Source organism: Drosophila albomicans, chromosome X (genome assembly GCF_009650485.2).
Source record: "Drosophila albomicans strain 15112-1751.03 chromosome X, ASM965048v2, whole genome shotgun sequence".
Classification (NCBI taxonomy): domain Eukaryota; kingdom Metazoa; phylum Arthropoda; class Insecta; order Diptera; family Drosophilidae; genus Drosophila; species Drosophila albomicans.
In genome coordinates, this window is record NC_047627.2 from 8,894,963 (window position 1) to 8,922,815 (window position 27,853).

The window sequence follows — 27,853 nt, forward strand, 5'->3', positions numbered from 1 at the left end:
TACGCTGAACAACGTCTTACAGCATAATAAAGTATTTGTTGTGATTTCGTATAATCATCTTAACTAATATACAGCGAATAGATAAAATAGCTTGTGGATTCATTGCCACTTACTATGTTTTTAATCTAGCTTAATTATCTAATTCAATTTAAACTAGACAAATTGGCGCTCACAACGCTGTTAAATTACGTAAAGTGAGCTCCGTTTTGCGCTTAACGCGTGCCATGTTAGCGCATTTAGCGGGTGCACCGCATAAGTCGAGCCAATGTTTATTTATATCATTGCGGCTTTTGCATAAACATTAAAATTAATAATAGAATCAATAAAATAAACGCTAAATTTAAAAAGCACATTTCTGACGTCAGGCAAAAGGCGTATTGGCATATCAAATGCGTTTCCCAGCAAATGTGTGCAAACTGTTAACCAACTGTTGCGCTCAGGCTCAGACCTGTTAACATTAACAGTCGCGTTTTCAGCTTCAGTCGAAAAAAAACCATCGAACGAGCTGGCGCAACGGCGTCTGCGTGCGTTTAAAAATTATTATTATTATTATTTTGCTTTTTTTTGACAATTTGTTTTTGTTTGTTTGTGCATTGAAAACTGTGCATTTGTTTGTGATTGAAACGCGACACACTAGTGAGTTAAATAATTGAATAAAAGTGTGCTCGTAAATTGATGATAAACGTGAGCTTTGCGATTGATAAATTGAATTCAGACTTTGTTGTTGTTGATGTTGGTGGTGTTGGTGTTATTGCGGTTTCTTCTTACAAACTCGTTTACTCGCTGTGTTTTGTTTGTTTGTATTCGCTGCAGCAGCAGCAGCGCGGCACATTCAGATGTAAATTTCATGCCACACACAACACAAAAAATGAATGGACATTTTTGAGAGAATAAGAACTAAATTATATTCAATGCATTCCCTGTTGCGACAACAACAACAAGACGAACTGCAGCAACAACAACAACAACATCCACCACCAAGTGAGCGAAGCGACAACGACGCCAACGCGGGCAACGCAGCAGAAACAACAACAACAACAATATCAATAATAACAGTTGGTAAACTGTAGCAACAGTTGAGGCGGCAAAAAGAAACACAGAGAAAGAGCGAGAAAGGGAGACGTATACAGTTGTAAAAGGTAAGCATGCAAATTAACACAATATACAATAAATATTATGCATATAAGACGCTGTCTGTTTGTTTAAATGTATGTATGTGTATGTACATTTTTAAATTGCTGATGCTGTCACTGCCCGCGCAGGACAACAACAACAACTAAATGCCCAACGCCCTTGACAGCTGTGCACAGTTAACAATGACGCCGACAGCGACGTCGCGACGTCAGCAGAAACTCAAAACGGGCGAGCGACCACAATAGTGAAATGCAGTGAGAAAAAAGCATAAAACATAAGAAAAAAAGAAAGAAAAGGCAAGGCAAAGGCATCCCATCCCAATCAAATGGAATTTAGCCGGTTTCCATAAAAAAGCAGACAAACTGCCAGACAACAACAGCAGCAACAGCAATTCTCAAGTGAATGCGACGTCGACGTCGTCGTCGTCGTCGTCGCTCGCACTGCAGGAGTTATTGACGACAGCAAAGCCGGCAGCAAAAAGAAAGACCGACCACAGCGCAGCGCAGCAGCAGCGCAGTCACTGCAAGTTTGTTTTGGGTTTGGTTGCTGCTTTGCTTTTTTTTCTTATTGTGACTTTCGCAGCCCAAGAAAGTTCAACGCAAGCTAAACTTTTACCCTTTACCCTGTGTGCCTTTCTTCTGCTCTCTTCTGTGTAAAGTTTTAAAATCCACTTGGGTTCCACACACACACACACATACATACACTTCACACTAATGACGCGCAAAGCAAAGCCAAAAAAAAAATACAAATTACACTATTCAAAATGATACCCCCATTAAATTATGTAAATTTTATAAATTGGCCAAAATTCCAAAATTGTATAATGAGCCAACAAAACAACAATAACAAGCTACATATTTTATTATTATTTTTTTGCTTTTGGAGAACTTGTTCTTTTGTTCGACATTTGCGCTTGCTTTTTATTCTTTTTTTTCGACTGTTTCGGCTGAACGTGTTTTTTGTCTCTGTTACACATACTTAGACACAAAGGGCAGCTTTTGTTTTCGGCATTGAGTCTGGTCACATCCTTTCGTTGTTCACTGTGTGAAAAAGAGCCTAAGCTAGTGTTAGAAAAAAAACTAGCTACGAAAAGATAGCTTTTATTGCTGTTTGCTTTTGCCACGCTTTTTGCAGTTGTTTGTGGGTTGGGCATTTTATTTGCGACGCCTGCGCAACCGGCGAAACTGTCGATTTTGATTTAATTTGATGGCGTTTTTTCACTTTTATTTTTTTTTGCCATTGGCTTATATTCATTTAATGCTTGCGTTTCGCCGGTCGCGCGTTTGTAGATCACATAAATACACCAACATGTGTTTGCTAATGCTTGTTTGTGTGTGTGTATTTAATTAGCATTTTTTTGCTAGTATTATATTTATTCTATTGCGCAAAATTGTTGCGCTAAGGTTAAGTTAGGTGGTGCCAAGAAATGAGCTCAGTCGCACAGTGGCGTATAAAATTATGCAGACAAGAAGGTTTTCTGTAATTTTTATAAAATAGCTTCACTAATAATATAATTAAAAACAGTAAAATATTTATTTCTTACAACACAATAACAGATTACAGAAGAATTTAAGCTTTTTTACTTAAGCTGATTCTTAAAATTACAGAAAAACATAGATTATTAGTATAAATTAAATAGTTTTCGAAGTTTTCAAATAAGAATATATCAATAAAATAAATATATAATAGACTTGAAGAGAAAAAAGCATTTCAGAAAAGAAATAAGAAACATGTCAACGATATGAATAAATAATTATTTTTCCGGCCTCTATTTACTCTGTAAACAATCAATTAATTGCACTGTATGTTTTGTGGCGCCTCATCAACATTGTCAACGGCCAGCAAACATCATTATAAACGTCAGCAGCATATCCGAAAGACATTAGACAGCGACTCATATAAAAACATCATCACTGCATGTTGCCAAAAGCATAAATACAGGTCTGTGTGTGTGTGTGTGCGACACAGAAGCACTGAAATCAAGTGCTGCCAAATGCAGTTTATGTGTCAACAGAATAACGAACAGACGGACATAGCATAGAGTAGGCATAGAACACGCCCACAGTGCACGACGAAAAGTTTGTCGACTGCTTCTTATAGTGTTATGCATCAAATGTTATTTGGGCTCTGACACAAATTAGCATTACTCGCCGCCCTTGCCAATTCTTTATTTATTTTTGCCAAGCACTTCTCATGACATTTTCAAGCCTTTTAAGCCATCAAACTTAACTTTATGCTTAATGATTGGCAGCTAGTTAGTTGGAATGAGTTGTTTACTTAGTAAAAATATATTGCATTTGCCCATTAAACATTATCAAACTGATAAAACTGAGTGGCAAAAACTCTCAATTTCTTTAATGCATAATTTCTTTCTACAAAACTCGTATTGCTCACGTATGTTTTTACTCTACTTAATACGAAAAAAGCAAATTCGACGAGTGTCTTTTTTCATAATTCCTTTGTGCACATTGCACTTTATTCATCCGAGATCCATTCACAATTGGATGCCTGGAAAACGCAGAAAAACTGTGCTCATATTGCCATGCACTCAATTTAATACCCCAGCAGTACACAGTAATAGTAAGGCAGTAGTGAAATCACTAGTGTGTTTTTGTGTAGTCTAGTTTTTAGTTAAATTGAGACTTCATAAATATTTAATTAATACTACGGTGGTTACTCAGTGTAGATCCCTGAACCAGTCACACACCACTTAAGGGCTAAACACAAAACTATCTACAAAGTAGCTAGTGCGTAACTAGTGCAGTGTAAGAATACTGAAGGGCAATGCAAGACAAGTCGTTGAAGTTGCATCTGATTTGGCTTGACAGACGTCACCATCAACGCCATATTGCCATTGCTTTGTTCTTGTCTCGCCTCGCCTTGCCTCCACTCGTCTCTCGCCTGTCGGGTCTCGTTTCATGAATTTTACTGAATCTGAATCTGAGTCCCCTCAACCATCAGCAGAGTTGATGCAGAAAGAGATTGTGTCACATCAAATTACAGTTGGAGCAACAACAATAACAATGGGAGGTCTGTAAAGAACTTTTATGGAATTTGCTTACATTGCTTGTTACACACACACACACACACACATACATTCACACAGACGTATGGACGGACTTTTATGAAGCTTTTTGGTCGACTATTAAAACCTGCCTGCAGTTTTTTTGAAAGCGGCGCTTTCTTCATCAAAACGAAGCCGCCAATTGTCAGCAGGTCACACGGCGCTGCCAACCCAACCCAAAAATGAAATTTAAATGAAATTCCTCTAATGTTCTCGTTTTATGTGCGTGAGTGTGTGTGTGTGTGTGCGCGTATTTTCTTTCTATATTCTTTTTTTCTCTTTGTTTTTTTTTATGTGTTTTTCCATTTCACACTTCTTTTTATGTGCTGCACGTTTTGCTGTGTTGCAGCTGTGCGCATTTCAGCCAGCCGGCTGCATAGTTTTTCCATTGAGGGGGAAAACTTTTCGACAGCAGCAACAGCATTGCCAATATTGTGTGCGTTGAAGGTGGCCATAACGTTTCCATTGCGTTCATTGGCACCACCACCAACAACAACAACGACGACGACGACGACTCTCGCAACTACTTCAGACTTAGACCCGGAGGCCTTTTGGACATTTGCATCCGAAATGCTCGAAACCGGACGCACTTTGTCACCCGCCCGTCACTGATCTTTAATGGCGCATCGCAACGTGTGTGAGCGCCTGATGAATGGCATATGTATGCGTGTGTGAGTGTGTGTGTCTGTGTGTGGCGACACCTTTCTAGGCTGCTCCCATTGCAGCAAATGGCCCAATTGGAATTTTCGAGCAGCCCGTCATTATAAGTTGTGCCTCTTGTGTCTGCGGCACGGCCATAAACGCAACATTCATAATAATGACAATGGGCCCAGCTAGCATAAAACTCGAAAAAGTCATAATAATGCTAACCAAATCAGGCGTTTCCGTTTTCCGGTCGTGTGCAAAAACAAAAAAAAAAAAGCGAAGACTTTACAACATTGGCCCTTATTTGTGGACACACTGGCCGAAGGAGTTAGATGAGCGTCGGGGTGAGTGAATGGAAGTTCAAAAACCCCACGCATGTGTGTGTGTGTATTTGCTTTGCTGTCTCGTTTGTTTTTGCTTAATTAAAAACGCAGTCGTATCCAATTGAATCAATAGACTTCACTTAACATTTACAATTGAATTGTCTTTTTCATAAGAGTGCACAGTGTGCACCTACGCTTTGCACACATGCAGAACAAAAAAAAAACGCAAAACAATGTGACCCCACAAATAGATGCTGCCAACTTGCGCAAAAACCAAACAGGAGACTGAGTGAGCGAGAGAGCGGCGCGCACGCGTGAGCGTAAGCGAGTCAAGTGCGCATAATGCGGCTTTGTTGTTGTGGCTTTGCTTTGTATATGTGTGTGTGTGTGTGTTTTTTTTTTGTTCTGCGCGCACGCACGCCAGCGTTTTGTTGCCGCTATCATTGTAATTACAAGTGTGTGAGTGTATGTAAATTGTATTTGTTAGTTATTTTGCATATTTTGTTGCTTTCGTGTTCAATTAATGAAGTCATCCAGTTAGAGCAAGTTTTTTATTTGTTATTGTTGCCCCACGCTTTGAGCTTACAATGACGCTGGCTCAAAAGCAAAAGCAAAAACAAAATACAAATACAAAATAACAAGTGCTGCTCGCTGCTGTTACTCGCGTTTTTATTGTTGTTTGCTGGTGTGTTGATGACATCAGCAAACGCAGCAACAGCTTTGCTTCGCCTTTTGCATTTGCATTTGCATTGCGCATTTTGCATTGTTATTGCTTCTACCCTTTTCCTGCAAACACACAAAAAGCAGCGGAGAGGCAAATGCGAAAGCGAGACGGCTACAGTGAGTATGCGTAAATGATGCCATATTATTGTTGTTGTTTCTGTCAACTGGTAAACAGTTACTTCAATTGAACTCAATTTGAGCAGCAGCCAATGAAGTGAGCATAGAAGGAGTGGAATCGGGAAGGGGGGACGAATGAAGTATCTATGTGTGAGTGTGTGTTAATTAGATTTTCGTCATCTTAAGAGGGTCTCGAGTGGCAACGTTCTGATTGTTGCTTTTGCTTCTTCCATATACACACACACACACACATATTTAGGTAATTTTCGAGTCATGACCATAATTAACAAGCCACTTGACACACACACACATAGGCACACGTACAATGTAGGCATTTAAACAGCTTCATTTTTGACAGTTTCAAGTGGCGCCCCCTCTAACCATTTACCGTTAGCTGGGGTTAATACATTAATACCCACTTACACATTTACATGTGCATGCAACTGTGAGTGTGAGAAAGAGCTTCCTTTGTGTGTGTGGCCCTTTGTCAACGATATGAATCAGCAAACAAGAAGAAGCAGCAGGAGAAGAAAAAGAAGAGCTCACTTAAAAAAAAAAGTGGGTTGCATTTTTAGTATGCAGCTCGTTACCAGTTCTTCCCCCTCGATTGGCTTTCCCTTCCCCTTCCGCATTATTATCAACTCTTTCCTTGTTGTTTATGGCACGCACGTAGTACTGGAAATATTGCAATATAAATTTAACACTCTCCGTGTCAACGTCGCCGTCGACGTCGACTGCGCTGCCGGACCGACTGACCTTCACAAGCTATAAAAAAAAATACAACAAAAAATGTATAAATAAAAAAACGCACGCGAATAAAATCGCGCGCGATTCTTATTTTGATTTGCGACCCCAGCGGCAAAAAAAAAAATAAATAAAGAAACACAAATACAAAAAAAGCGACAAAAATTCACATATAATTGAAATTTTTGATATATTTTTTGTTTTGGCTATGCTCTGCGTGTTTTTAATTCGAAAATGCGCAGTCCCCGTGTAGGTAAATGTTTATTTTTATTAACATACAACAATCACAGACAAACACATACACACACGCACACACGCACACATACATAATTGTAAAAACAAAATACACGTCGTGTACTGTTCGTAATTGTGTCTGCCATGTGTCACATTGTATTTCATTTTAATATCCATTTTTTTTATTTTGCTGTATTTTGCTGTCGGTTTGTTATGGCGGCCGAAACTAGTTTGCATGTCTGGCCCAAAATGCCATCCACAATTTTGGCCAACAGCCCAGCGGCCCAAGGCAGCCTTGTAAATTACCGCACAGCCCACATGCGATCCACACACACACACACAGATACTGAAAGTGGGACAAAGTGAAAAGCAAAGCTTTGTCAGCCACTGTTGCATAGCACAAAAGCTTTCGACTGCAGTTCACAGCGAAGGCAGGATTGTGATCAAAGAAGCTCGATAACTTTCTCGAATGCAATGAAAGAATTGTAAATTTTAGTTAAAGAAAATGCTGCCTTAATTTAAACAGATTGACAACCCTAGCTGAAGATTGATCAAAGAACTTTCAACTTCTTCAGAATTCGTTCGACTCATCTTCACTTGGAGTGTGTCTGAAGGCGTTGCGAAAGCAATAATAAAACAACAGATCAAACGAAAGAAGACAAAGCCTAATTTGATCAATCGCATGATAGATTGATTGACTTAAGAATAGTTTTGGGAATTCCACGCTTCTTGAGAACTACTCTCCACATCGGTTCGCAAGTCTTTTGACATATATTTCGCGAACAACCAAAAAAAAAAAAAAAAAAAATAGGAGAAAATGCCGGTACATTGGAATGTTTAATGACCATACGATCCACATGGCTTACTGCCCACATTTGTGGGGTTAAGTCAAGGCGAAACAACACAAACACAAATGTACAGGCAATTTCAATTAGCGAACACTCGCAACACGCCCACAGCAGTAACAGCAACAGCAGCAGCCCCCCTAAAAAAGCAAAAAAGTAAATAAATAAAAGAGAATCCCACATTCCCACATTCGCAATCGCCAAAACAAAAAGATATTGAATGAATTGACAGGGCCAACAAAAAAAAAAAAGAAAAAGAAAAAAGAACGGTTTTGCCAATTGAAAATCGTACCGAGTATTGACAGTTGAGTTGGTCCGCCGCTAATGCATAAAGTCTCAGACACCAGTCTCTCCCCCGCACCCTCTCTCTCTCACTCTTTTTCAACCTCCCTCTCATGTAGTAAATGAGTTGCCAGCATGTTCCAGAGACGTCGCTCCTCGCCCGCCTTGTCACTAGTATCGCATTATTGAAACGGTGTTTTTGCTTTCAAGTTGGATACACAGCTGTGTTTGCGCTCTATAAATAAAGACAACTAAAAATGGCAATCTATGGGTTATTCAGTTTTCCTGTAATGTTTACAGTTCAGAGCGACAGACGCATCTAAAGTGCAAAACAGTGTGAGTGAGCGGGTGAGGACACAAACAATTTATCGACTCTCTCTGGGATAGTTATAGTTATTGTGTTGAGGGGGAAGTTTACTTTGTTCAAGTCGGGCACAGAGAAATAAAGCAACTCAAAAGAGTTCACTAAACGCGGAAGACCGCAGATTTGATGCTCTATGAAAATCGTAATGAAAATAAATACAACAAATCAGGGAATTCAAATGAACTTTACTTTCAAATTTACCCATTTTTGCTGTCTGTTACATATCGTTCCACTAAATTATCAAACTCCTTGCTTGTTTGGTCATTGTAGCGGAAAACAAAAAATGAAACGTTAATTGCGTTGACGCTTTCATTAATTGTTTCTCTCATTGTTTCTGGCCCATTGTTTAATTGTTTGTTTGGCTTCGCAGATTCCCAGTTCGTCTGTCACATTTGACGAGTGCGGTTTTTGTGGCTGTTTCTTTTTCGCCCCGAATATTTGAAACGTCAACAAAAAGTTCTTAAAATAAATGTAAGTGCTTAACCGATAAGTAGTTCATATACTTATCTATACTAATTAATGGTCTTATCCTCACCTTTTGAATTATTTCGCAGAGGAAATAAACTTTTAAGCCCAAATTCATTTGAATAGTCATCATCACAGAAAAGCAGAGTAATATTTTTTTATGACTAGGCCTAAAATTGGAACCTGTATCAGGACTTTGAGCATCTTTTGATGTTAATGAAAAGTGTGATTAATGAGCGGAAGCTACAATTGTGGATGGCTCGATTAATTTGCGTGCTTTTATCTTATCACAATAAAAGTGAATTTTGATGCTTCATGAAATGCGAAAAATAACAAAAACAACTTGAAAGCCATATAAAATAGAATAGCACTATTGTTGGCTATAGCTATAGTTGTGGATCCCGTGATGTGTGTTTCTGTGGAACACGTGTTGTTGCTGTTGTTGTTATTATTATTATTATTGCAGCAGTTGTCTGACTCATTTGCCTGCTCATTGTTTGGCTTTTGTTGCTGTTGCTGTTGCTTTTGCTGTGGCTGTGGCCGTTGCCGTTGATTTCTTTGATTATTTATTACACATCTTGAATCTTGGCACTTTTGATGTCTGCCACACGAATGCAAGAGCGAGACAGCGAATGCGAGGATGACGCTGAACGCTGATGCAGAGAAGATGACGTGCCGGGTGAATTGGTGCACGGCAGCCAGCATTAAAACAAAAATCAAAAAGAAAACAACAACAGCAACAGCAACAAAAGACGCAGACGATAAAAATGCATTTCGTAATGTTTATTGTAATGGGCATGAGAATGGCTAATGGCCATGTGAGTGAGAGCGAGAGAGGTGAACAGGCGGCATTCCTAATTAAGCAGGAGTTGGCAAGTCTGGCATATTTTTCGTGTGTGTTGTGCTTGTGTGGATGCTAAGCTGGCAAAGCGAAGCTTGTTCCACATGCGTGCCACACACACACACACACACTCACAGTTATTACACAATCGCAATTGTTTAGAGCTTAACGCAATTACTTCACATTGTCAACATGACCGGTGAATTGTATCACACACACACTCACACACACTTACGACTTGCTGATAATAATGATAATAATGTTGGAAGAAGTGAGCAACAGCAACAAGAACAACAACAACAACAACGGCGACAGCAAATGAAAATGATGCGTGTCCAATGGAAAACTTTATCAGCATTAAGAGGGCTGCTTGGCAGCGTGCTCTCATTTCTGGTTATCCATACATTTGGCCCACATACCACACACACACTCACACACACACACACATATGCGAGCAGTGCTGTTGTGGATCATGTTGATGATGATGATGTAGCTTAATCGCATTGCTGCTGCTGCTGTTGTTGTTGTTTTTGTTTTTGTAGCTTTGACTTCGCTTCCTCTCCATGCTGTCGACCACTTTTGGTGTTTATGACCCAATTTGGCTCATTGAAATGTTTCGAACACACACATACTGAGGCAACCACATGTGTACGCACAGTCGACCCAACAAAGTCATTTCCGCGCCCAAAAATAAAAAGTGAAAACTTGAATGCGTGCGTCGCACACACAAACACACGTGCCACACTACTGTGCATGTGTGTGTGTGTGCGTGCGTTATCAAACGCCGCATTCTTCATTTATTTGCCCAACCAAATTGATTGATTAGCTTTCCAATTGATTTTCAACCGCGCCACGATCTGGCAACACCAAATACCGGGAAGAAGAATACAAAACAATAACAACTAACGAAAACAATAACAACAACAAGAACAACAACGCTGACAGCATCTAAACTGCACAGCTGTGAGGTGAACATATGTATGTACATGCACGTGTGCATGCATGTGTGAGTGTGAGTGTGAATGTGTGTGCAGGCAGACGCGCAGCTCACTTCATTAGCGCAGCCAACAGCGTGCGTGTGCGAATGTGTAAGTGAATGAGTGTCCTGAGAATTGAAACGCAGGCGAAACGAAACAAAAGAAAACAATAATAATTTAGAGCAGCTGCGCAAGCGTGTGCGTACAATAGTATGAGTGTGTGTATTATTTGTATTTGTCACTGACGTCGACGCCGGCGTCGGCGTCGGCGTTGCTTGCCTTGTGTCTCAGTTGACAATTTCACGCCTTGACAAATGCACACGCTGCGTCATCTCGCTGCCCCGACGTGTGTTTGCATTTGTATGTGAGTGTGTTTGTGCATGTGCTTGTGTTTGTGTTTGTGTTCTTTTACTCATCGTGTTTTTGCTCTCTTTTTTTTTGTTGTTCTCTTTTTGGTATACTCCCGTTGCTGCTGGGCAGATGTCATTGACGAAAAAGGATCCATCGCTGCGAGTTGCCGCCTCGGATCCACATTTGGTTAGCTTAGGAGGCGGTCGCCTGAGCACCGCCGTCACCATCCACTACATACATATTGGTGAGTAAAAAGCCCCGCTTCCCCCGCTCTCAGAAACAAGGTCACTCGATCGCGTGTAAGCCGATAATCAAAATTCATCAGAATCGAGAATTGTGCGAGAGAAACAAACGAACATGGTACGCAAATGAAACGCAAACGCACAAACGCACACGAAAAAGAAAAGCGAAACAATAACAAAATTGGTTTCTTTTGGTTTTACGGTTGTTTTTTTTTTACGCTTGTGCCGCAACGCTTTGCGATAAGATGCCGCACAGTGTGACGCGAAAAATCCTATAGAACTTCCGAGAGCTTTTAGGATCTGCAGTTTTATTTTTGTATGCCATCATAAAGATAAAGAGTTTCAAATATGTGTCTAAGCCACATATCATATCGTAAGCTTAAACAGCTTTCTTTACCTCGAAATTTATTATTATTACAACAGTTTATTCTCATTTTCGTATGTCTTCACCGTCACTTCTTAAATTATGTTTACTTAAAAACAAGATATCAAAGTTGAATATCACGACAAGACTTTAGTTAAATATATAAATGTTTCTGACTTTGCAGCAAACATTTGTTTGCAATTTATTTTAGTTTTAGAAAATATTCATCCTTTAAAAATGGGCTGCTATAGTTACATTTTATTTATAAATTCCTGTCGATAATTGCAAATTATATCAAAGTAATCCTAATTTCCAAAAAAAAACCTAAATTTTGAACAATATTAAAAAAAAAAAATAAAGAAGTCGTGACTACAAAAAAGAACAATAAATTTTCCTTTTTATATTAATTTATTAAATTATTTGTAATAAAACTTAGTACACTACAATATATTTCGTTATATAGTTTATTAAACGAAAATAATCAATGCAACAATATTCACTACAAATATTTTAAAAACTTCAATTGTGAATTCCAGAGCAATTTTAGAGATTCTTATATTGCAAATAGTGAAATTATTGTAGACTGATTGAAGTTGTTGCATTTAGGGTACAACAAATGTCAACAACCACTGTGCGTAATCTTTTGAAGCGCACCACGGTAACATGGCTTGATGAGGACGCCGTGTGGTTGTTGTTGCTGTTGCTTCACCGAAAAATGTGAGATAAGAGCGCCAGGTCAACAACGCAGCCCTGTGCGATGTTCTGTTCTGTTCTGTTCGGTTCGGTTCCGTTTTGTTCTGTTTCTCTCTTTGCTCGTCTTCATTCATAGTGCGCGAATGAGCGAGAGACAACGTGAGTTACAGTTAGAATAACAATTACAGTTGCAGTTAAACTTACACCGCAACAGTTAGAGTGGAAATATGCATTGCTGATCGATTATTTTGATTGACATGTGATTGATTGATTGACAGGTGACACGACCATCGGATCGGCGCCAAGCTGCAGCATCTCATTGAACGGGAGCGGAGTGCGTCCGCTGCACTGCACCATCTATCGCAGCGACAGCAACGAGGTGACGATTGTCCCCGAGCCAGAGGCGCGTCTGTTGATCGACGGGGCGCACATCGAGGGCGAGGAGGTGAAACTGAGCCAGGGTGCCATGATCACCATTGGCAATTCGAATTATCTGCGCTTCAACAATCCCGACGAGGCGCAAATGATGCGCTCCGCCATGGGCTCCAACGAGCGCATCTCAATGCCCCACATCGATTTCACGCAACAGTCGACGCAATCGCAGTCGCAATCGCGTCACGAGGCCCGCGAGCGAGAGCTGGAGAGCTTCTACGAGAGCATCATCAATCCCTTCAAGCACAACGAGACGGCGCCCGAGATGAATATGCATGGTGTGCAGTGTCCAAAGGTGTTTAGTTCCGATCTGGTCACCGTGAATATGCCGGCACGCGATGTTCTCGGCCAGAAGTATGCGAGCTTTGCCCGTAATCTCGCCGAGAATCATCGCAGCGACAAGCAGCTGAACAATCAGTATGCCAAAAATCAATTGCCAGGCGGTAGCAATGTGAATGGCATTGGCCACAATGCCGGCTACTGCAATGTGCCCAGCAATGCGGCGATCTTCAAGCAACAGCAGCAGCAAGCGCAGGCACAACATCCACAGTCACAATCTGTGCCCGCTGCCGAGCTGCTGACTAAGGTGAACAATGTGGGCTACGATCGCTATCCCAAGCCGGGCACCTATACGGCGGGCGGTCTGCAGATCTATGCGATGAATGGCATCAACACGGAGCTCAACAGCGGCGTCGAGCTGGAGGATATGCTAAAGATATGCACCGAATACGCGGATCGTCAGCAGGAGCAGCAGCGAGAGCGGGAACGTGAACGTGAGCACAACAGCAGCAGTAATCATGGCATGCACAATGCCTCGTCCGGCAATGCGAATGGCAGCAGCATCACCTCGTCGCCCATTGTCCAGAATCGGATCAAGACAAACGGTTCGTTGCCGCGCGACAAGAAGTCACCGTTCCAGCAGCATGCCAGCGCCGGCGGCAGCAGCAGCAATCTGGCCTTGGTTAGCAGCACCTCGGGCTATGAGAATGTGCGTCTGCTGGGTCCGAATCGTGTCGAGATCAATGGCCAGCTGCACGTGTCCTCCGCTGCTTCAGCTTCCAACTCCAACTCGACTGCTGCTGCTGTTGCAACATCAACTGCCGGCAGCGGCGCAACAAACTCGAATCATGAAAGTGGAACGGGCGGCGGCGGTAAATATGTGCCACAAAGTCCACGCACCAAAATACGAACCAATTGCATGTCACCCAAGAAGGATGTGTCCTTTGGCAATGCCTTTGCCGCATCGCAGCAATCGACGCCGGTTGCAGCTGTGGTTAAGCCACCGCTGGCCCCAAAGCCACCGCCTCCGAATCAACAGCGCGACTACGAGCAGCTCTTCAAGTCGTTCGAACGCAAACAGCAACTGGAGCAGCAGGAACAGCGTCAGGTGCAAGTGCAAATGACGCCAGCGAAGCGCACCAACAAGAATATCAACAATCTCACCCTCAAGCTCAACGAATCAGAAACAATGCATCAGGCCTCGCCCAAACCCAGTCGAAAGCCAGCGCCAGCGCCGCGTAGCATCAATGCGGAGCAGCGACAACGTCGTGAGCTGCTCCAGCGTCGCAAGCAGCTCAAACGCGAGTTGGCCGAACTGCCGCCAAACACCGAACATATCGAGGTGAGTATGCAAATGCTTTAAACGATCCAAACGTAAAGTAATCTTGTATCTACTCTTGCAGGTGGAACCAAGTGATCATCAGTCGCTGACGTCGCGACCCAGCACGCCGAGGCAGCAGCTGCAGGCACTGCAGAATCGCATTCATCGCCTGGAGGCGCAACGCAATGCCACGCGGGTGATGGAGGAGAATCAACAGGCGAAGCTCAAGCAGTCCATTGAAATGAAGCAGGATCAGCTCAATAAGTAAGGAAGCGTTGCTAAGATAGAGGATCTTATATTTATATTAGTGGGAGCAGTTGTGGCAGCTATTAAGATATCAGTCAGAGAGAGAAGTGGAATCTATTGCATAGAAAATTGTATTTTAAATTTTAAGAAGAATCATAGAACAATTTAAAATATGTTATTAGTACTTGAAAAAGGTCTGATATCTAGAATCGATTGTGTAGAAAATTGTGTTTAGAACTTCCAAAATTTCTTGTTAAAATATTGTGCCGAAGAAGAGGAACAAGATACATAGATTGTTTAGCAAATTTTGTATAGAAACTATTTAGAAAATTTGAAATTATAGGAAACATGATTTGTCACAAAATTCCTAGTTGAAATGTCTGTTACACCAAGAAGTGGAATCGATTGTATAGAAAATTGTATAAAATACCCAAATAGAAAAGAATTTCTCTTAGAATTTTTGATAATTTCTTGATAAAATATTCTGATGAAGGATAGGATTGTATAACAAATTCTGTATAGAAACTATATAGAGAATTTTGAACTCTATTAAGATGCCCAAAATTAATTGAAACAGCTATCATTAGCACATAGCTAGACTATATTTAAATTAATTAAGTAGACGTTTATATATTTACATTTATTAAGATACACACAAATCGTTTAGAATAGCTGTTAGAGTCTGAAAGCTCATGACTATAGCGATTGCGTGATATATTTCATAACAGCTGCCTAGTTGCAACTCAATTTGTGTAGAAGTTATTACAGGAAACTTTCTCAACTACCTCAAACTGTATAATTTAGAACTAAACAAGTTATGAAATATGAGTCGTATAATTCCAACTGCAGAACCGGTATTTAAATTAGTACTGCAATTAAATCTGTCCAGGGTCCAATAATTGTGTAGACAAACTTTAAACTTTGACAACTTTGATGAAATGTTTTCGACTTTATAAAAGTTATGTTTATAGTAGGCAAATCTTTCAAAGCTAGAAGCAAATATAAATTGTATTTTCTGAAACTGAAATATAAAGTACTAATTGTTCGCTTTTCTTTTTTTGTTTAATCAGACTGCGCGCAATGCTGAAGCAAAAGCCGAACAATGCCTGCCTCAAAGAGGAGCTGGAGCACGTGTGCGAATCCCTCGACAGCGATCGTAAGAACTTCGAGGATCTCGAATTTCAATACTTTGAGGAGGAGTCAGAGCATCATGCGTGCCACGAGGAACTAAAGCGACAAGAGCAGCGTTTAACACTCGAATCTGAGCTGGCATCTTTGGGCATACAGCTGGGACCCGACGAACCCGGCGAGGAGTCCACAACAGCAGCGACGACGACAACAACAACGCCGTCGCACAGTGGACGCAGTTCACCCGTTGCCAATGGCAACAACAGCAGCGGAAGCAGCAGCAGCAATCTGATTAATGGTGTGATGTCGCAATCGCTCTTTGGCTCAGCGGAATTGCTTTGCCCGAAGCGACGCAACGATGACGATTTAATGTCGAAGAGTGTCAACGAGAACATGTTCTACAACAATAATAAGATCGAATTGCCTCACGGTGGTGATCATAATAAGGTGACCACAAGCACACCCAAACGTCCGCCATTGCAGATCTATGATGCGGGCAGCTGTGAACAGATTAGCTTCAATTTATCGCTGCGCAGCGATAGATTCGAGGTGAATCCGTTGGAACGTCGTGTGCCCTCGCAGGATGACATCGATCGCAGCTGCAAGGTGGCCAACGATGCACCCATCTCGACCAGCCAGGGCGCCAGCACAAAGATCTTTGACAGCATCAAAGAGATTGAACGCAATCGCAAGCTGCTGCTTGCCCAGCAAGGTAAAGTTGTCACCCACGAATACTATAAATGAACAGAATTCAATAGATCTATTTCTCTCGCTTATGGTTGCAGGTCACCAGGTCATCGAGCACGAGCGTCAGAAGATCTATGACCTGAAGAAGAAAAGTCACGACGAGGCACGCACCCAATACTTGCGTTCCACGCAGCAGACAACGACAGAGGCACCGCAATCACCACAGCTGCCTCATGCCCCATTGAATGCCAAGTGAGTAGCTCGTAATTGAATCAATGGAACCTCCCTCTTCCTCCTTACCCCGACCCGAGTTCAAGTTGACTAACCCCAAAAGTGCGCCGAGGCGTTCTGCGTCTTCGTTCCACATGCTTGCCCTTCTTCCCCCCATCCCATATGGTTATAGCGCCATCCATATCGCTATATCGCCATGGCGCTCTTAATTAGTTCTGCAGCTGACAACAACACCGCTTCAATGCACCACACTCATTACACTCGCTTACAAAATAGCCCTCATATTGTTTCACCCTTTGTACATATATCTTATCAAGTTGCCAACAATCTCCGCGCATTTATCTTTTTATCAAGAATTATGAGTGTTTTCCATTTGAATCGTTACCACAACAATAACAAATTACTCAAGTCTGGACAGTAAATTACAAAATTACACAGAGTCGAAAAAGACATTTACTGATTTGACGAAAGTTGGAATTTTTATATATGTATAACCAACTACAGATGTACATACATCAATATGTAGATTCGATATATAAATAATATGTAATGGATGGAATTTTTTTTGCCTTCAAGTTTAATCTACAATGCATATTTTGCACTAATATTTACATATAATATTTCTCAAATAATAATTGCCCATATTCTTTATCAATATTAATTATAGTGTGATATTTTTTTAAACTTGGAAACTTTCTTCGTTATTCAGCAACATTTTTTCTTAAAAAGGTTTAAAAATAAGCTATATTATTTCGAGTTTCCCATTATCATAAATAATATGAGTTAACTTTAAACTCTGAAACATTCTTATCTATAAATGATCTTGGGATTTTATAAAAATTATAATACTTTTTTTTTTAAGTTTACAATATTTAAAATTAAAAAAGAGTGAAATTAAAAACATTTTAAACTATTTTGAAATATTTTTTCTAAACTCAAGTTTCTTACATTCATGCGAAGTTTCCAATATTCGTCACTATACAGGAACATGTTTGAGTTGTTTAAAATAATAATAATAATAATTACTTAAAGTTCCTATAGTTAATAATTATAATAAGTTTTATTAGATTTTTCTGAAACCAGAAACACTTCCTTGACCTTTAAATTCGTCAAATATAATAATTATCGAAATAAGCTCTTTATAAGCATTTCCGTTTGTGTGTTGGAGAGTGTAAATGCCTTTTGGGTGGCGTGCACATTCAACCCGTTGGCTCTATAATTAATCAAATATTTTGCTAATGGCAAAACAATGCGGCAAACGATAGCGACAGCGACGTAAACATCGAAGACGTCGACGTCGACGTCGTTTTTAGCGTTGAAAGCGACAGCGATTGGCGCTGATTGTGTGTTTTTGAGATTCGGAATGGAAACCGGTTTTCGAATTACGTGTCGTTTTTCAAATATTGTTACGACAAACAACAAAACCAGACACAAATATTGTGCGTTTGTTTGATTAACTAGTGTGTGTGTTTTTTTTCTTTTCTTTATTTGATGACAACTCCCAAAACTTCACTTCGACTTCTCTTCTCTCTTAAACTTCGCGTGAATAATCGTCAAGTGGTTGGAGATCTGTTCGATTGGCGTTTGTTCAGTTGGTCAAGCGGCATCGTCGCGACGTCACCTGAATTCTTGCCTCTGTCTGTTGCAATTACGACGACGTCGCGTCGTCGACTGCGTTCGCAATTGTCGGCAACTGATAAGCTTATCAGCTGTCGCTGTTTGCACTCTCTCTCACTCGCTCGCTGGCTTGCTCTCTGTTGTGTGTGGGAGCGCGTATTTATTTTATTTGCCATTCAACCGCCTTGCATTGGCTGCGTTCAATTTCGATAGCGAGTCGGATTCCCGCTGCCTGGCACTCGCTTAGTCAACAGTTGACAGTTGACAGCAGCAACAGCAACGACAACAGCAGCAGCAGCATCGACAGTGACTGCATTAGTCATTGCCATGGATAAGCTAAATGCGCTGATTCCATGCTGGTATGCATATATCTACTACATAGTATATATCTATATCTAAATCGATGATAAGTGAATCAATATGTTGGATAAAAATAAACCACCACATTCATTTCCAATTTAATACTCATTAAAATATTCACATCGAATGTGTTTTCTCTTCATCTTTTTAGCGGCGGCAAAGATGCCAAACTCTTTGAGAAGACCGAATTGCAGAAGCTCAACGAAAAGGAAACAATTAATGCGTCAGCTGATGGCAGTCCATTAACAACAATAATAAAGACCACAACACCAACAACAACAACAAATGCCGGCCAACAACAGGTGAGTTGTCATCGAACAAAAAACAAAAACCCAAAAAAAAAGAAATAACGAACCTAGGCCAAGCAAAGCGAAAGCGTTTTCAAGTTTCTGTTTTCCAAAATTGTTATTATCGTTGTCTTGGCGGGAAATTGAAGGCAATATTGACCACGCCCGGCCCACGCTAATTGTTTAAACAATTGAACGGCGCGGCGGTCAATTCGCAAAATAAACAATTCAAATTATTGACCAACAAATACTTGAATCGATAGATTTACATGGTCAGCGATCGCTGGCAAAGATTACGATTAGTTATAGACACTAAACAGATACTATACAATTACTACAAGCTGTTACTACAGGCGAGCATACCCTGTAGTTAAAGCACAAAACGGGTTGTTTGTGTCCCTTGATTAAAAGAAAGAGTTCACTCTAGTTTTGTTTTATATAAAAGAAGTTTACTTTTGAATTTGCAATGTGGAATATTAAAATGAAGTTATATACAAAATACAGGGTATCATCTAGTCATTCATCCATTACATTTTCCTGTGCTAAAGCAAATAAAGTGCGTGTCAACAACAAACAAACAAAAAAAAACAGTTGAAAATAATATAACGATACAAAGCGAGTGTTGTGCTGTTATCTAGATCTGATTCGATCGATAATTCTCGATGTTATAATGGAATATGAATTGGGGAAAAAAACAATCCCTATAGTAACCGCATTGTTTTAAGTGTAATCTTGTGTGAGTTTCCTGCTTTCATTGCCAGCATTCCAACAACTTTATAAATAACTCAACATTCGTAACCAAGTAAATACAAAAATGTTTTCTTTTTATTTTGCGCTTTTTATCAAATTGTGTGAGATTAGCAAAGGTCGTTAGGAAAGACAGTCAGAGTAACTGGGAAATGTGTTAAATGGCATACGATAATGCTGAAGTCTGAATGAACAATTAATAATACTAACTGCTAAAGTCAACAGAGTGTGTAAAGTGGTTATCATTATTTAATACTCGCAATTTACGATCACATATTAATAAAACTCAACTCGAGAGGTTCGCCTTGTGAATTGGGGGGGATTATGAAGGAAGCAATCTATTACACGATACGTTAAGATTTCAGGAATTAATGTATTCATTTTAAGGAAATTACGTTAAATTAATGCAAACACATTTTTTCCTTACATTTGCGTAATGCATCTTTGCTTACAACTAGTTTATGGTTTGTTTGAGGTAAACAACAATTTATCTAGAATTCGTTGTAAGTGGTTTATTTTGGAAGAATCGCTAAACATTTTAGATTTAAGATGTGGCCTCCATAAAAGTTAAGGTCGTGAATAAATCAGAAATGACTTTTGAAATATTTCTAGTACATTCAATCAAATGAAATGCGTATTCTTTTATGCACAGTTATCAGACACATATCGTATTATTTGTTCTTATCACTGTTAACCTACATTTCGGTTCGGTTTCTAGAGATTTCCATATTTGAAGTGCACAAATAGGTATTCTTTTTTTTTTATCGGAACTTTTATGTATATTATTTTGTGTAGCATTCGAATTCTATTTGAGATGGAACATAATTTGGCGATCATAATTTTTGTTTTTTCAACACATTCTTTTGGGTATTTGTAAACTTTAGCCCAACTACTGTTTACATTGCAGGGTATTTCAGACGCGGCATGCCCCACATAAATCTCGCGCTGAGTAATCGACTTGCCGAAAAAATGACGCAGAGATCGTTTAGAGGTCTTGTTTATTAAGGATCAATCTGCCACTCTCTCACGCTTCTTTCTCTCTTTCTCATTAGCTGTCTGTCTGTCTATCGATAGAACGTTAAACGTCACGATATTGTCGATCGTCGGATCGTTAGTCACGAGTTACGAGTTGCCGATTTGTTCCACAACTCGTCGTGTGTGTGTTTTGTTTTTGTTTTTTTGCTACTCATCTCATCTCATTTCATTTTATATTTGTTATATTTTTGCCAATGTTTATTTTAAAGCAAAATGCTTTTGACTCGCCTCCGCCTCCTCTTCTCTGATTTTGGCTATGCCAGCAGTTGTGTGCTCTATGGACTACACTTATTAATAAGTTTATAATAATATTTTCTATTTTCCTTAATGTTCAGCAGCTGATGATCGAGTCTTCTCATCGTTTTTTCCGTCTTCGCTGTGGTCAGTCGTCAGTTTGCGTCCGTTGCTCGCGCCTTGCGCACTTCTCTCTTCCTCGCCTCTTGCGTCTTTAATGCTATTGTTGTTGTTTACCTTGGGGCTGGGATGGATATTGTTTACACAATAAGCAGTAGCCAATAGACCCACAAATCGTTTTTGCCCCATTACGATTATAATTGGCCGATCTTGATCGAGAATTCCCCTACATACTATATATACTACAACGCCATCGCTATCGCCATCGACGCTGGACAGTGTTCGCGTTCGCCTCATTCGACTTTTGGCCACAGCCTCGCGTCGGGCGTTGATTCGCACGATCTCTGATCTGCGGTTACATTCCGCATTCGCAGTTCAACACGTTCTCCGTTGCAATAGCGCGTAACTCTTGGAAAGATATAATCTCTTTGATCGTTTCCTGATTCCTGTTAACCACTGTGCAGCAGAATCATGTCCGTCTGGATGACATATGTGCAGCATCGTCGCATGGATGCGAATGCACGACAACGCACAGAACTCTATTATCTAGTGAGTGCGTGGGTGATCAATCAATCAATCATATTCCATAAAACCTTTTTGCATTGCAAAACAAATGGAAATGATTAGATGAAGTGCAATATAGTTGACTATTAATGCTATCAAGAGAATTTTAAATATTTGTAAATAAAAATAACGTTTACAAGTGAAAGTTATAGAGTATTCAATCATATATCGGAAATGATTGGATGAAGTGTAATATAGTTGACTATTAATGCTAGCAAGAGAAAAAATAAGAATTACGTTAAAAATAAAAATAATAACGCGATCAATCAGCTATAAACACAAATTTAGAGAGTAAACAAAATTCGTCAATCAATGAAACACATTAATGAACATTAATTTTTGCATTATTAGAAAACTTAATAAGAAAATATGTGTATCGTGCCTTCAATCAAGAAAAGCTTCAGCAAAACTGTTTAAAATTAAAGAATTTCCTGAAAGTTAATATTTTGTGCAGTAAAAAAATTAATAATAAAAAAACAATTATCAATATGCATTCATTAATATTCATAGGATGTATAGTAAATAAAGAAATAAAAATCAATTATCAATATTTACTCTAAATGTTGTATATTCCAAGAAAAATGTCAAATTCTTTTGTAAAAAAAGATGAGGATTAACAAGATGAATTTATATTGATATTAAATATAAATATTATGTCCAAAAACGGTTCAAAATGCTGTAGTTGTAGTTTCGACAAAATATAAGAATAGAATGTCAGCTGTGTTTATTGCACGAACTTGGTGAAATTTGTAGGATATTTTGGGCGCATCTTAATATAGCATATATGCCTGAAAGGAACTAATTATGGGAACTAATGGCGACGGCATTGCAGGGTTAAACGCCTTGGCGCTTGGCCAGCGGAATGCGCAGCTTTGTCACTGACACCAAAAACAAAAAAAAAAATTTAAGTGCGTTGTCTTTGTCTCTATCTACTATCTACTATTTATAGAGCTGGTCAACACGCTAACCCACTTACAATATTCCTCTCCTTCATTCGTACGCTCACGCAATTTCTAACTTTTTTGTTGGCTGCATCTGCTCTTCTCCACAGCAACGTCACTCGCAACCGGAACTGGAGCATCATGGCATTGTAGGCGTTGTGGCGCCCACAGCACGCAGTCCACGTCCGCTGTCCGAGGCGAACAACTGTGATGCCTCGATTGAGGCACCTAAATTTGCCAATGACAGCACATCAACAGCAGCGCAACATCAACAGCAAGGCGAGAACAACAAGCGAGCCAGCAGCAATAGCAACTCACAGGATACGGCATCAGCGGGCAGCGGCAGCGGGGGCAGCAGCAGCGGCGCCGGTACCGGCAGCAGCAGCACAGCCAGCGTCAATGCGGTGAATGCGAATGGGGAACGGAAACGTGCGCTCGCCAAGCATCAGCGTCCCTTGACACGCTACCTGCCCATCTTCTCGCCGGATCTGAATCTGCGGCATCACATCGAAACAGCTGGCCATCAAATCGATCTATGTCCGCATGTGTTTGTCGATGCACAAAGTTGTCGCGGGTGAGTAAGAAAAATGAGTAAACTTACCATTAGAAGTTGATCTAATTGCTGTCCTTCTCTTTTTGTAGTTACCTGCACAAATTGGGCGCCACGTTTCATGCGTGGTCACGTCGTTGGTTTGTTCTCGATCGTCAGCGCAGTGCACTCATCTATTATTCGGACAAATCGGAGCGCAAGCCAAGAGGAGGCGCCTACTTTTCGGTAAGTACTCAACTAAATATCTCACTATCAAGAATAAACTGAACTCAAATTCACTTGCAGACCATTGATGAGGTGTATCTGGATCATTTGAATGCCTCGAAGAGCGGTCGACCGCATTGCACATTCATTGTGAAGACGAAGAAGCGCAGCTACAATCTACAGGCTGCATCCGATGCAGCGGCACGCATTTGGATTGATGCCATCATAACCGGAGCCCAGGGCAATTTGGACTATTGAGCAATACGGATATACTACTACTATATACATAGATAGCCAGATAGTTACTAGTTAGAAAGAAGAAGAAAGAAGCCGCCATCAGCCGCCTGTAAAGCTCAATTAAGATGTAAACTAATCTAAACTGTAAAACTCTGTAAACTTGTAAAACTGTAAAGTTGTTTAGTCATGTAAGGCAGCTCAATCGAACAGTGAAGTGAGGTAGTCCCTAGCCAAGGTTACATAATCTCCTCGTATGTATCCAACAAAAACAAAAACAAAAAAAAAAGAAGAAAAAACAAACCCAAGAAACTAAGCAAACCAATTTTGGCAACTAACGAAATCCGAGATTTCAGTACTGGACCAAAGTGAAGAATGTATTTTTTATGCTTTTAATTTGTCATAATCTAGACTTTAGCAAGCTAAGCAATTATTTTTACGAACACCCACATACAAAACTATATATATATCTACACATACATATATCGTTGACAGTCCTAATGCCAATAATAACGCGCAAACCATTTCATCAACTATTTTAACAAAAACAACAAATTACTAATAACCAAATGGACCTTTGACTACTTTATATATAAAACTATATATATACATACTTGAAGTTTTGATGTGAATTTAATTTAATTATAAAGAATACATCTACACATACATATATAGCTATATATATATATCAGATATATTTGTGTGTATTTTTATAAAAACCAATTTTAGGCAGCAACACGGCGAAATTGATTTTCAATTTTGTGTGTTCTCAGAAACAAATGAAAGAAAACAAAAGCCAACGGACTTCAAACAAAACTCTGTGCTCAGGCAACTGAAAATGATAATCAAAAATTAAATAAAAATAAAACATAATAATTAACATAATTAAATGCTAATTACAAGGAATAAAATATTGTGTTTTTAATGTGTGACTCAACCAGATATGAAATCGTGAGTGCGAGATATTTTGTGCACTTGCTGCACTATTAAAAAGTGTTTGAATAATTTCTGCGTTTTGCATTTTAGAAATAGAATATGTTGCTCAACAAAGTTCAAGGAAAACTAAAAATAAACAGAAGCTGCGCATTTGTCGTCTTAATAAAAGTTAATTGTTGACTGAAAAATAGAATAGACAGAGGCAGTTGACAAATTAAAAATATTCTGTATATGTTTGAATGACATTCTTTTGTTTATTCACATATGACACAATAGCCCATCGGCTTTTTTTGGGATTTCAATTACAATTTCTTTAAACATTCGTGAAGAAATCCCCCAGAGTATAAGGGTACTATAATTTTGTGCCTCCAGGAAATGTATATAACAGGAAGAAGGCATCCAGACCTAATAAAGTATATATATTCCTGATCAAAGTCAACAGCCGAGGCGATATAGCCATGTTCGACTGCCCGTCTATCTGTCTGTACATCCGTATGAACACCTAGATCTCAGAGACTATAAGAGATAGAGATATTATTGTTTTCGACGCATTTGATATGTTTCAAATTTTTGCCACTTCCACTTCCGCCCCGCAAAACGATTAATAAGCGAAATTTAGGAGCTAGAATTTTGTCCCGAATTTTAGGCCAAAGAATAATAACTATAATATTGATTTCTGTGAATTATAGAATTTATATAAAAGTACTTTTGTATAGTCGTAATCACTTATTTACTACGAGTCTTAGTTGCTTTGGCTCACAATCTGGTATATTTCTATTCTCTATGGTATATTTTAAATGTAATACTATAAAAATATACCAAATATTTAATTTGGTATTTTTAAGTATTTTTGCAGTATATTTTAAAATTAATACGACACCATAATGCTTTTATTCCAAATGGGTAACGAGTATCTGACGGTCGAGCACACTCAACTGTAGCTTTCTTACTTGTTTCTTGGATTTGAATTACATTTTCTTTAAATATTCGTACATATGTACATGAACTTTTTTGGTTTATTACAATTTATTATACTCTATATTTATAAATGTTTGCGAGCATTTTTCTGCTACTATATAAAATATAGGAATAATCGTAATAAAGTGATTTTTAAATTGCATAGTGTGAAATTATAAAGTTGCTAAAACTTATGCAGCGAAATTTGCCATTGAAAAGTGATTCAAACATGTTGTTTAAGCCTGTCCACGTGGGAAATTGGATCCGTAAGCAGGGTTAAAAGAGGAGCGTGGTCCAGTCGATGAAAAACATCCTTGTGACACTTCAGCTGGTAAATGGATTGGCCTCGGCATCATCTGTGGCAAGTCTGGCGGCACTTCACCGATCCCAAACATCACATTGGGCTTCAGAGTGCGATAGAAACGTTGACGCCTGCGACGCTCCTGCTTAAGACATACAAATTAAAGTATTTGAAGTTTCGCCTAAGTGAGAATACTAACTGTCATGGATTTCTTGCGACCTCTTGGCTCTATGGGAGGCTCTGGCATTGGTTCGTTGACCATCATGTAACTAGGACGAAACTCAGCAGCATGACAATTGAGTGAGGTCTTGAATTGCGGCTGATTGCGCACAAAGAATGCATTCTCATTGAAGGCAGGACGAGGACCAACGAATGAATTGGAGGTCACTCTAGGTGCACCCACAACAAAGTCGGGCACATGGTGCACTATGGGACGCGAGGCACGTGGCGGGGGAGCTACATATGAGCTCGAAGGCGTCGGCAGCAGATGTCCTCGAGGTGGCTGCGAAGATGTTCGATTCATCGGCAATCCTGCTGGAGTACGTCTGGCATCTATCGCTGGAGGAGGACGCTGCAGAGGCAACGAAGGATGAGAACGCTGCACAGACAAACGATGTGTTGAATATGTTTGTATTGGCGCTGGCGGGCGATTCATGTACAAGGAATGTGGCGGACGCTGCACAGGCAACGACAAAGCAGAACGCTGCACAGGTAACGACGATGGTCTTGGAGTCGCGTGCAGCAAAGGCGAAGATCGATTCATGACCATCGAGGCTGGAGCTGGTGGACGTATCTGTGCTTGTGGTATGCGACGAAATGAAGCATTAAACTGAGCGTTTACACCATGACGTGGCAGCGTTGTATTCGATGGCTGACGTTCCATAGAGCCAGCACCAGGATGATTGTTGTATGTCTTGCGGTTTTGAAAAGGCTTTGCAGGCGCCATTTGCTCACGAATTTGCTGGACAATCGCTGATTGTGTTGCTCGTGGCGTCACAACAGCAACTGTTGCAGCTGGTGCTGTTTCAGCTGCGACTTCAGGCTGCACTCCTGATGCTATGTTATCAACTTTCACTGCTATTCGCTTCGCATCGTTAGCCACTTTAGATTGCGGCTTGCCTTGCATTGAGCCAAGCGTTGGAAAGCCATCATCAAACCGTGGATCAAATACTGCTCCTGTCCCAATCGATGCACCAGTTGCTACTCCCACATCAACAGCGACCTTAGTTTGCGGCTTGATTTTCCTGTTGGGCATTGAGCCCACAGTGGGAAAGTCAGCATCAGTTGGCTTAAAAGACACTTGCCTAGTTGGTTCCTTCTGACCACGGGACAAAATACGCTTGACGTCAACTTCCGCCGAGTTGCTGCAATGAAAAGCAATAGTAATTATACAAAAAATCATAGGAAATTCTTGAATATATGACGTTACTTACTCGTTTGCATTGAACTCCAGTAAGTTCGGACCAAGGAATTCAATGAGCGGAACAGTTCCACGACGAGAACGCAGCTGGGATCCGTTGTAAGAATCCTCTTCGATTGGATTCTGCTCAATATTGGCATTTTCATTACTGATGTCTCGCCATCCGAGCTTCGCCTGATGCTTTTTGGTCGGCATCTCGCAAATTGAAAAACTTAAAGTAACTGTAAGAATTAATTGTTAATTAATTGTTTTTTACGGGTTTCGGGGTTTTGCGTTTTTAAAGAAGCTGTGCAATTCTATTGTAATTTTGTAATTCGCGAATGGATCGAGAAATCGTTCTCCCGATACAGGCGCTAAAATGAATCAGAAATGAAATTGTACATTTGAAGTTTTTAGTTGCTTTCAAAAATAAAAACCGAGTGAAACAACGTGTACGAAACTAATTCAACCCAATGACAATAACTTTGAAATTTGCTTTAAATGTGACAGGAAATAAATGTGGCTCTTCGATCAATTAGACAATATCAATAAAATAAAATGTCATTACTTTATGCATATCGCTTTATATTTAATACATCGAAGTAAGGAAGTCTTTTCTAACAATATTGAAATAA

At 39.9% G+C, this 27,853-nt stretch overlaps 2 protein-coding genes across 4 annotated transcripts; one reads left to right on the forward strand and one right to left on the reverse strand.

Annotated features, from left to right (window-relative positions):
• Positions 1-495: 495 nt before the first annotated feature.
• LOC117564936 (pleckstrin homology-like domain family B member 2) lies at positions 496-24,003 on the forward strand. Of its 3 annotated transcripts, XM_034243892.2 has the most exons (10): positions 496-1,139; positions 11,239-11,353; positions 12,687-14,461; positions 14,523-14,704; positions 15,757-16,526; positions 16,600-16,753; positions 18,861-19,011; positions 22,748-23,211; positions 23,280-23,412; positions 23,473-24,003. In XM_034243892.2, exons 2-10 carry the CDS (start codon positions 11,239-11,241, stop codon positions 23,647-23,649), a joined length of 3,921 nt encoding a protein of 1,306 aa, XP_034099783.2. In that variant the 5' UTR covers positions 496-1,139; the 3' UTR covers positions 23,650-24,003. The 3 variants fall into 3 exon arrangements, with proteins under 3 accessions (XP_034099783.2, XP_034099805.1, XP_034099811.1); XM_034243914.2 differs by lacking the exons at positions 496-1,139; positions 11,239-11,353; positions 12,687-14,461; ... (1 more) ...; positions 15,757-16,526; positions 16,600-16,753 and adding an exon at positions 18,567-18,708; XM_034243920.2 differs by lacking the exons at positions 496-1,139; positions 11,239-11,353; positions 12,687-14,461; ... (2 more) ...; positions 16,600-16,753; positions 18,861-19,011 and adding an exon at positions 21,457-21,681.
• A 1,579-nt stretch (positions 24,004-25,582) lies between these two features.
• On the reverse strand, positions 25,583-27,700 carry LOC117577863 (son of sevenless homolog). The gene is made up of 3 exons (XM_034262813.2): positions 27,253-27,700; positions 26,019-27,183; positions 25,583-25,961 (listed from the first exon to the last, which is right to left on the reverse strand). Exons 1-3 carry the CDS (start codon positions 27,432-27,434, stop codon positions 25,755-25,757), a joined length of 1,554 nt encoding a protein of 517 aa, XP_034118704.1. The 5' UTR covers positions 27,435-27,700; the 3' UTR covers positions 25,583-25,754.
• Between the last annotated feature and the right edge of the window lie 153 nt (positions 27,701-27,853).

Excerpts from the sequence above, each read along its gene's own strand:
- LOC117564936 (XM_034243892.2), top strand. The coding sequence starts at position 11,239 with ATGTCATTGACGAAAAAGGATCCATCGCTGCGAGTTGCCGCCTCGGAT. Across the intron at positions 14,462-14,522 it reads CAAACACCGAACATATCGAG|GTGGAACCAAGTGATCATCA; the intron begins GTGAGTATGCAA and ends CTACTCTTGCAG. Across the intron at positions 23,413-23,472 it reads GAGGAGGCGCCTACTTTTCG|ACCATTGATGAGGTGTATCT; the intron begins GTAAGTACTCAA and ends ATTCACTTGCAG.
- LOC117577863 (XM_034262813.2), bottom strand. The coding sequence starts at position 27,434 with ATGCCGACCAAAAAGCATCAGGCGAAGCTCGGATGGCGAGACATCAGT. Across the intron at positions 27,184-27,252 it reads CTGGAGTTCAATGCAAACGA|CAACTCGGCGGAAGTTGACG; the intron begins GTAAGTAACGTC and ends TTTTCATTGCAG. Across the intron at positions 25,962-26,018 it reads GTCGCAAGAAATCCATGACA|GAGCGTCGCAGGCGTCAACG; the intron begins GTTAGTATTCTC and ends TGTCTTAAGCAG.